Here is a 10000-nt window from a genome sequence, read left to right as displayed (position 1 = left end):
TGTACTCCGATTAGCGCTTGAAAGGAAGCGTTGGACAGTGAGAGTGTGTTTGTGCTTGTGTCTGAGCGTGTGTGTGTGTGTGTGTGTGTGTGCATGTGTGCGTGTGTGCATACGCGCGTGTGCGTGTATGTGTGTGTGCGTGTGCGTGTGCATGTACGTGTGTGCGTACGTGCGTGTGTGTGTGTGTGTGTGTGCACGTACGCGTGTGTGTGCGTGTGTGTGTGCGTGTGCGTGTGCATGTGCATGTACGTGTGTGCGTACGTGCGTGTGTGTGTGTGTGTGTGTGTGTGTGCGAGACGGGGGGCGCGGTGCAGAAGAGCTGAGAAGGCCCCTCCGTTCTCTCTTCCCTGTGGACGGACCCGTCTGCTAGCTGACCCTAAGGAGAAACCAACGGCCCGCCCACAGTCCCTCCCTCCGCCCTCAGCCCCGCCCACGCCCCTTCCCCCCCCACCCCAAAAAAAAAACAAAAAAAAAAACAAAACAAAAAAACACCAACACTACAGACACAGCGCTGCTGCCCCTCAGGGTCCTTCTACCTTGTAGGCAACCCGTGCCGGGCACTTCCTCCCCAGTCCTAACGGCGGCGACATTTGCCTGAGCACCTGATACATATCACAGTAACTGATCCTGCCACTGCATGGCCCAAAACCAAGGCGGGAACACAACAGGAAGACCAGGGAGTGTATGGGGTATCAAAATAATAATAATAATAATAATGATAATAATAATAATGATAATAATAATAATAATAATAGAGAAAATAAAAGGAAAGGAAAAGAAAAGCACAAGGTTACTGTTTTTGGCTGGTAATGGAAGAGGTTAAAAGACTGATCTGATTGGTTCTGGCGGTTCTGTACAATGCTCTGGGTAGAGAGAGAGGGTTATTGCTTAATGTTAAAACAGGACTCTATGCAAGTCAGGCCGGTTGCATAGAACAGCAGGGAAGGAGAGGTGGGGGAGGGGGGGTTGGGGGGTTGGGGGGTCAAGGGAGGGTTCATCTAAACAGGCAAAAATATAAACAAATTAAAATAAGTTCCGCTGCTGTTGTGGACAATGGCAAAGTCTTGTCAATGCAGTTTCTGTCTCACCCCCCCCTCCCCTCCCTGCCCCCCCTCCCACACCAGAGAACAATGCACTACGAGAACTACTGTGCCTAGCCAAAACTACAACAGCAAGCAAAAAACAAGATGGCTAAGTCTTTCTTTTTTTTTTTCATAGATTTTTTTTCTTGGTTGTTTTTTTTTCTTTTTTTTTTTTCTCGAGGTCATTCGCAGGTGCACGTCATGCGTCGTTCAGTGTTTGCATTGTCCTGCACATTCTCGTCTCAAATCAGAATGCAAAAATAGAAATGGAAAAAAATACAAATAAAGTAGAAAAAAAGAAAGCGACATTCATTCCAGTTTTTTTTTCGGATGCTTGCAGGTGGTTAGGGTTTTAGTGGAGTCCAAACCTTGCAGGCCACCCTATGGGGACATTTCTTTCCTAAGCCCAGAGGGGGGGAGATTACACGCAATAAACTGTACATGTCCTTATAATGAATGCGGCCGCTGCAAGAAGAATAGAGGGAGTTAGAGCAGACCACACAGGGAGCAGAGAGAGGAGAGAGAAACACAGATACACAGATACACACACACACATCCACACGCACGCACGCACGCACACACACACGCATGCACACACACACTCACACACACGCACGCACACACACACTCATGCACACACACACACGCACGCACGCATCCACACGCACACACACACACATCCGCACGCACGCACGCACACACACACACGCATGCACACACACACTCACACACACACACTCATGCACACACATGTACACACACATACACACACACACACGTACACACACACACACACTCACACACACGCACACACACACTCACACACACACACACACACGCATGCACACACACACTCACACACGCACACACACACACGCACGCACGCACACACACACTCATGCACACACACACACACACACACACACAAACACACACACGCACACGCACACATACACACACACACGCACACACACACTCATGCACTCACACACACATACACACACACACGCACACACACACTCATGCACTCACACACACACACACACGCACACTCACGCACACACACACACACACACACACACTCATGCACACGCACACACACACGCACGCACGCACACACACACTCATGCACACACACACACACACACGCACGCACACACACACTCATGCACACACACACACACACACACACACACACACAAACACAAGACAGTAAGAGACAGCAGGGTCACACATATAGCTCCACAATCCTTCAGCCTTTAAGTCTCAGTGCTGCTGCGCTGCCAGAGTCTTCTATGCTCTCCCTCTCTTTCTCTCTCTCTCTCCATTTTCTCCATGTCTCTCTCCTTCCTTCTCTCTCTCAATCTCTCACCATGTTTCCCTCTCCCCATGTCTTCTCGCTCTTTGCCTTTTCCCTCTGCCTCAGCCACATCAAGGGTTTCCCCCATTACATTTGACACCAGTTCAAATGACTCTTCAAGACATTTTAAGGTTCCAATCACCCAAAATCTAGGTAAAAGCAGGTTACACTGTGAGTGTTGCAGACAGTCAGAAGAGCTGTTTCAACATGGCCGCATTTTGCACTCTCAAAATGCCTGGCCAGAATATTTCATTATCCAAGTCAAATCCCAACCATTTCACATGGAATGTGCAAACTGATCCAGGGTCAGTTTTATCAGGATAATATATATAAATTGTGGACATGAAGCATTAAAAAAAAAAAAAAACTTTGGCCCGCCATCTTCTCTCTCTCTCTCCTCACTATCCTCAGCATTCCTTACTCTGCCCCCCCCACCCCCCACCCCCACCCCCACCAATGCCCCTCCCATCTCCTCTGGTGCAGCAGACTCTGGGACAATGTTTGAGTGACAGGTTCTGAAATAATGCAGACATCAGGCTTATCATTATTGGGGGGGGGGGGGGGGAGGTATGGGAGGGGCACAGCAACTTTATGGCAGACTGAAGTTCTCGGGGGGGGGGGGGGGGGGTTTCAACATTCTTCTGAACTCATTGGAAACTGCAGCTAAATATGAAGAAAGGAAGCTGGAGCGGGAGAGAGGGGGTGTTTATTAGTGTGTACCAGTACGCTGGTGTGAGTATCACAGTGTCTGTTATTGTTCATTGAGTTTACAAGTGAAAACCAGACACTGTCTGTAACAGGATTTAGCTACTGTATGCCTGGGTTGAGTGTATTTGTGTTCTGTGCGTGCAAGTATGAGCGCATATGTAGCAGACCTGGCTCAAATATGTATTTTTCTTTGGATTCAAATACATTTCTACACTTTACTAGTCTTGGCTGGTGTACTGGAACCAATGAAATACTCCAAAAAAGAGCAAAGCTCGCCTTCTGGTCATATTGACAGGCTCAATTATACCAGGCAAGACCAATTGAGCACAGAAAAGCATTTGAATCCAAAAAAAATATGTATTTGACCCAGGTCTGATATGTAGTATGTGTGTGTGTGTGTGTGCCTGTCTATTATACACTTTACATATAACACAGTGTCTATGTGTCAGTCTATGCCTGTCCGTGTACCTGTGCATGTGTTCGTGTGTGTATCAGTGTGTGTGTCCATGTATATATCAGTGTGCATACCAGTGTGTGCGTATCTGTGTGTTTCTGTGTGGGTGTCAAGTGTGTGTGTGTGTATCAGTGTGGGTGGCTCCTTGTGTTTCTGTGTGTATCAGTGTGTATATGTGTGTCTGTGTGTGTATATCAGTGTGTGTGTGCGTGTGTATCAGTGTGTGTGTCAGTGTGTGCGTGTGTGTGTATCAGTGTGTGTCAGCATGTGCGTGTGTGTGTATCAGTGTGTGTGTGCATGTGTGCGTATCAGCGTGTGTGTGGTGTAACTCACCACGCTGCTGGGTCATACTCTGCCCAGATTCGGACATACTCGTCCAGGTGGTGAGGCCCCAAGATGGAGGAGTCGCGTGTCAGGTACTCAAAGTTGTCCATAATGACAGCCACAAAGAGGTTCAGCATCTGCACACACACACACACACACACACACACACAGACACACACACAATCCAGCGAGAGACAGTTAGTAAACACATATAAATCAGATTTCTCTATGTTTGTGTGGGCCTGGAGCAAACAGGCTCTGTGGTTTCTGAAGAAAGGAGGCCGGGAGATTTGCTCTGCCGCAGTAGCAGCCAGAGAAGAGGCAGAGTCAAATCTGGGTCTGTTTTAATACTTTAAAGCTTCTCATTACACAGACAACTCACCTGGTCTAGATTCAAGGGACTCAATCAGTTATCCTTCAATCTCAACTGAGGTTGAAAATCCAGTTTTCAGAAAGTACAAACCCTCCCAAGTATTTTGCTCCGATCACCTGAATTTCCTAATTAGCAGAACTCAATTAGCAGTTCCACCTGGAGGCAGAACCAATCGCTGAAATCAGCCGGCTGAGTTCACGGGTGGGAGAAACACACGGCAGGACTTTCACTTTCTGACCCCTGGACTTTCCACCGCTGGATTTTAAAGACTGGATTAGTAGTGCACTGCAGAGACACAGCTGACACAAAATGCAAATCACCAAAATGTAAGTCTCCAAAAGTCCAATAACAGATCCACCTGTAGAAGGCAGTATAAGAGCTTTGTTGCTTCCAGGATGAAAACACAAATTGAAAATCTCAACTAAATGAACCAGGGTTACCGTCACAGTGTTTGTTTTCTTTGCTTCATTGTGTATAACTGGTGCTGACTGCACAGGGCCTTTGAGGTGAAAACGAAAAGCTGCAGAATCTGTGGCTCACCAGGACCAGGGTTCAGGACCCCAGAGGCGAAGTTCGAACAAAGAAGAGAGAGAGAGAGAGGTCCTCACCAGAAAAGAACAGAGGAAGATGAAGGACACGAAGTAGGCGTAGGCAAACGAGCTGCCGCACTCGTCCTCCTTGTTCCCGGAGCGAGGGTCACACTTGCTCCCTCCCAGGCAGGACAGCATGATGTCGTGCCACGCCTCTCCTGTCGCACTCCTGCCACACACACACACACACACACACATGCACGCACACACACACACACACACACACACACGCATGCACACACGTACACACACACACACACACAATGACAATCTCGTTTTCAGATAGCAGTCGTATTGCTGCTTGCAGAAAATTGACACACAAACACAGCTATACATTTTCATTTGTATGCATACAGTACACACACAGGTAGTGCACAGTGCACACATGCAGGCACAAGTGCACACACAGATTTAAGATACAAACAGGACAGATGCTCATTCTGCCCAGCATACAAGCACTCGCTGCGCTACACACACCTTTCCTCAGAAACACAGACAGAGAGACAGAATGATCTCTGTCTCCTCTGGACAGACAGACAGACATTCCCTTCCACGGGTTGTTACACAGACTCACGCATACCCAGAGAGACAGACAGACAGACAGACAGCCAGATGGATGGACAGACAGACAAACGAATGGACAGACAAACAGACAGATGGACAGACAAACAGATAGACAAACCTGAAGAGCAGCATTAGGGCCATGACGAAGGTCCTGAAGTTGTTGTGCTGGTTAATGGCACCCTCTTCATCATTAAGATCGAGGTTCCCAAAGAGCTGCAGACCAACAGGGCGGACAGCAGTCACCAGTGATGACAGCACAAGCATCGCTGTCCTCAAAGCAAGCGTCATCATTTTCATCACAATGAGGAAAGAGGAGCCCACAGCAGGCCTAGGCCACGGCAAAGACAGCAGAAACTACAGCCAGAAAATAATTCACCATGCGCTGTCATGCAAATCAGCGACTGGGGACCTCAGGTCTTTTAGGGTAAAGTTCTTTGCAGAAGTGAGTAAGGCACAAGGCACGCTGGGAAATACTGCTGTAGCGTCAGTCTCCCTCTCAAGTTCTAATTCTAATTCAAAAACAGCTTCAACGGCAGGACAGGCGTTACGCGGCGAAACATCTGGAGCTAATTCAGCGCCCAAGTCCGAAAGTGGCAGAGCGCACCACGCGAGGGCGCGCGGCGCCGAAGGCGGGCACGAGGGCGGGCGCGCGGACGGGACCGCCTGGCGCCGGCTCACCTGCATCCCGATGATGGCGTAGATGAAGAAGAGCATGGCGATGAGCAGGCAGACGTACGGCAGCGCCTGTGGGCCGAGAGCAGAGTCACTCGCAGGGCCCACTCCCAGCAGCCTCTGCTGCGCAGCCGTGTGACGCTCTAAAGCAGGAAGTGGGCCCAGCCGTTCTCAGCCCATGGGCTGGCTCACATCTAAGGTGGGCTGATTTTCAGAAGGCCGCCTAATCACCCCCCCCCCCACCATTAATGTAAGAAAGAAATAAAATAAACTAAAAAATTAAAATACCCCAACAGTGTCCGGCGCAATGTATTTTTACCACTGACACGTGAGTACAGAGGTTTCATTATTCTGGAAATCAGCAAACGGAATTGGCCTCTAATGTGACAGAGTCTGTGAGTGTCGGTATCTCAGTAGGTCAGTGTCTCTATGTGTCAGTGCCAGTGTGTCCCAGGGCCACATAACGTGTGTGTTAGGGTGTACAGAGAGTCTCACTGTGTCAGACAGCCCATTAGGTTAGGAGTACTAGATTGTCAGATTTTGGTGTCAGTGTGTGAGTACCTCATAGTGTCAGTGCCCCAAGGTGCCAGTACCTCACACTGTCAATACCCCAGGGTGTCAGTACCTCACACTTTCAGTGCCCTAGGGTGTCAGTACCTCACAGTATTAGTGCCCCAGGGTGTCAGTACCTCACAGTGTCAGTGCTCTAGGATGTCAATATCTCACACCGTCAGTGTCTCAGAGTGTCAGTACCTCACAGTGTCAGTGCCCCAAGGTATCAATACCTCCCACTGGCAGTGCCTCAGAGTGTCAGTACCTCACAGTGTCAGTGTCCCAGGGTGTCAGTACCTCACACTTTCAGTGCCCTAGGGTGCCAGTACCTCACAGTGTCAGTGTCCAGGGTGTCAGTACCTCACAGTGTCAGTGCCCCAGGGTGTCAGTAGTACCTCACAGTGTCAGTTCCCTAGGGTGCCTGTGCCTCACAATGTCAGTGGCCCAGGGTGTCAGTACCTCACAGTGTCAGTGCCCTAGGGCGTCAGTGCCAGAGGGTGTGAGTACCTTGAAGGACTGGACGAAGGTCCAGAGCAGGATGCGAATGGTCTCGCCCTGCCTGAGCAGCTTAATGAGCCGAGCAGCCCGGAACAGCCGCAGGAAACTCAGGTTGATGAAGTTGTCCTAGAGAAGAAGAGCATTTGACCAGAGTGAAGACAGAGAAAGAGTGATAAACAGGCAAAGACAGCAGGGAGGAGAAAGGAGAGGCACATACAGGATAGGGAAAGCGAGGAAATAAGAAGGGAAAATAGAGTGAAGAAGAGAAAAACAAACACAGACCATGAGGTGGAGACAAAGAGACCAAGACAGAGACAGAGAGAGAGAGAGAGAAAGAGAGAGCAGATGAGGTGGAGACAAAGAGACCAAGACAGAGACAGAGACAGAGAGAGAGAGAGAAAGAGAGAGCAGATGAGGTAGAGACAAAGAGACCAAGACAGAGACAGAGAGAGAGAGAAAGAGAGAGCAGAATGTAAGGATACAAGTCACAAAAATGGGTTGAAATTTACTAAACTAACAAAAAGATCAAACAAAACAAAATGAAGGACCGATCCAACTGAAGAGTAGGATAAAATTAAAATATAAAAAAAGTTAAATTACTATAATGATACTTTATAACCAAAGAAACTGTTTTAACAGATTTAAACTCATTTTTAAGAAATTATAATGAATGAAGGAGTCAAGACAATGAAAAAAAAAAAAGTAATTCAAAGAATCTAAACATCATCATCCAATTGGGTAGTAATGCAGGAAGGCTAGTTTAGCGACAATCAAATGCACTGATCTTTAGGGAAGCACAAGGCCACAGAGAATGGAGTCTGCCCACAACATGTCATCACCACGCACATACAGGAAGCTGTTAGCATTATCTGCAGGGGATTGGCTGCCAAAGTCACGTGACACTCCATGGTCGCCCGTGTCAAGGACGACAGAGGGGTCTGGGGTCATTAGGGAAAGGGGAGGGGAGGCATTCATCTAGCTACACTGATTCTTCTTACATATTAGAAATTTTCCTTTGTTTTCCATTGACTTCAGTGACCCTGGAGCAGGTATTAATGTGTAAGTACAGTATTTAGCTGAAGTTAGGTAAAAGCTAACTAGAGTGTGGATAGCTGCCTACTTATCTCTTAGTTTTCACACACACACATGCACAGACTCTCTCTCTCTCTCTCTTTCTGACCCAGACCACACTGGCAGACACAGGAGAGTCACATGGATGTCTTGTGATCATGCGGGTGCTAGGGTGAGGGGGAAGTGAGGGTGAGTTGGGGGGTGCTACATATAGCTACAGCTCATGTCCAAAGCATGCAGGCCCACACACTGATGATGGCACCAGGAATGGATCTCAGTGTGTCTCAGTGCGCGTCAGTGTCTCTATGGGTCAGTGGCTCAGTGTATTTGAATCTCAGTGTGTCAGTGTCTCAGTGTAGCAGTCACAGTGTGTGTGCGTGTGTGCATGTGTGTGCATGTGTATGTATGTGTGTGTGTCTGTACGTGTGTGTGTGTGTGTGTGTGTGTGTGAGAGTGAGTGTCTGAGCGTGTCTGTACGTGAGTGTGTGTGTGTGTGTGTGTGTGTACGTGTACGTGTCTATACGTGTGTGCATGCGTGTGTATGTGCGTGCGTTTGTGACTGAATGTGGCTGAACACATTCCACTGGGAGGAAGTTGGTACAGAAGAGGCATGCAGTGGACAGAGGTCACAAACACAGGAACATGCACAAGGGCCATGTCTGTAAATGGATGCATTAAAGCTCAGAAAAATGACAAACCAACCGGATTCTACATGTAGATGTTGTAGATGAATGGTACATTGGCATTATTGGAGGGGGGAGGGGAGTGGTGGCAGGGGTTGGCGTTCAATTAACAACCAGTTTGCAAGATTTGCAAGGTTGGCATGGAAACACAGACCAGGTCATGGATGGGCACATGAAGTTCATAGTGCATTTTGATTGGATGAATTTATCAGAAGGCGTAGGCGCCCAACAAAGCACAGTTTAAAGAAAGCATGTGAAAAGATAGAACAAGAAATAATAATCATTACGCGTTTCCTCATCGTCATTTCGAACAAAAGCAGTCAATCACAACAGCTCTCGGGGTAATCACAGGCTGGTTAAACGGCATGGCCACGCTGAACGCGGGGATCGGTGCGGAGAGCTGGGCTCACACACGGCCAAGCAGGTCCCTGCATCGAGCCCAGCTCTGCTCAGATCCTACAGAAACCATGGCAACTGGGCCAGCCTTAGCGGCAGCAAATCCTACACATCACCGCAGCCAGGGCCGTCACAGACCTAGGCAGACTCTCATAAGCATCCACACACTGCAAACAGAGACATGGACACAAGGTGCTGCACATTCAGTACGGTAACTGCGTAAAGGTCAGAGGGGTTAGCTTTGCTGATCCCCAGGAAGTCAGAGCCCTGGTCCCCGGTCCCAGAGTATGTGTTGAAACTGCCACACCGTGTGCTGCTGTCCTATCTTTTCTTTCTAAACCTGCATGCATTTGTGACACAACCTATTTTTGTTACTTTTCAGTCTTACACGGTTCATCCACCAACCCAATGACAGAGTGAAATGTTCGGTGTTAAACATGTTACATTTTTCAGAGGACATTTTTACTCTGAAAAAGCACACTCGTCTCAGGTGAAACAAGTTAGAACTGAATGAATGTTAAATATTACATTGTGTACAGTTAAAATCTAACTCTGTATTCTCACATGAGTAAAATATATGGGTTTAAATTCGGCTGGGTCCAGTGTTATTTCCAGTTATTCTGCTACTGCCCTAGTGTCCAATTACTATCATTCTTTTCACAGCCATCACCAT

The 10000-nt window shown here is 48.1% G+C and overlaps 1 protein-coding gene across 18 annotated transcripts in view; it reads right to left on the bottom strand.

Moving 5' to 3' along the window:
* The window catches only part of cacna1ab (calcium channel, voltage-dependent, P/Q type, alpha 1A subunit, b), a 154991-nt gene that overhangs the window by 24352 nt on the left and 120639 nt on the right, over positions 1-10000 (bottom strand). For 14 of the 18 annotated variants that reach the window (XM_035405737.1, XM_035405745.1, XM_035405751.1 and 11 more), the window contains 6 exons: positions 7187-7303; positions 6134-6199; positions 5574-5668; positions 4910-5060; positions 3938-4065; positions 1451-1547 (listed from right to left, as the gene is read on the bottom strand). In XM_035405737.1, coding sequence (XP_035261628.1) covers positions 1451-1547; positions 3938-4065; positions 4910-5060; positions 5574-5668; positions 6134-6199; positions 7187-7303 — 654 coding nt within the window. Of the gene's footprint in view, positions 1-536; positions 634-1450; positions 1548-3937; positions 4066-4909; positions 5061-5573; positions 5669-6133; positions 6200-7186; positions 7304-10000 lie in introns of all 18 variants that reach the window. The other 4 variants (XM_035405738.1, XM_035405740.1, XM_035405747.1 and 1 more) reach the window with 2 other exon arrangements.

The sequence above is a fragment of the Anguilla anguilla genome, chromosome 2 (assembly GCF_013347855.1).
Source record: "Anguilla anguilla isolate fAngAng1 chromosome 2, fAngAng1.pri, whole genome shotgun sequence".
Classification (NCBI taxonomy): Eukaryota; Metazoa; Chordata; class Actinopteri; order Anguilliformes; family Anguillidae; genus Anguilla; species Anguilla anguilla.
Note: the sequence above shows the minus strand (reverse complement) of the source record. Positions and strands in the feature narration are given on the sequence as shown.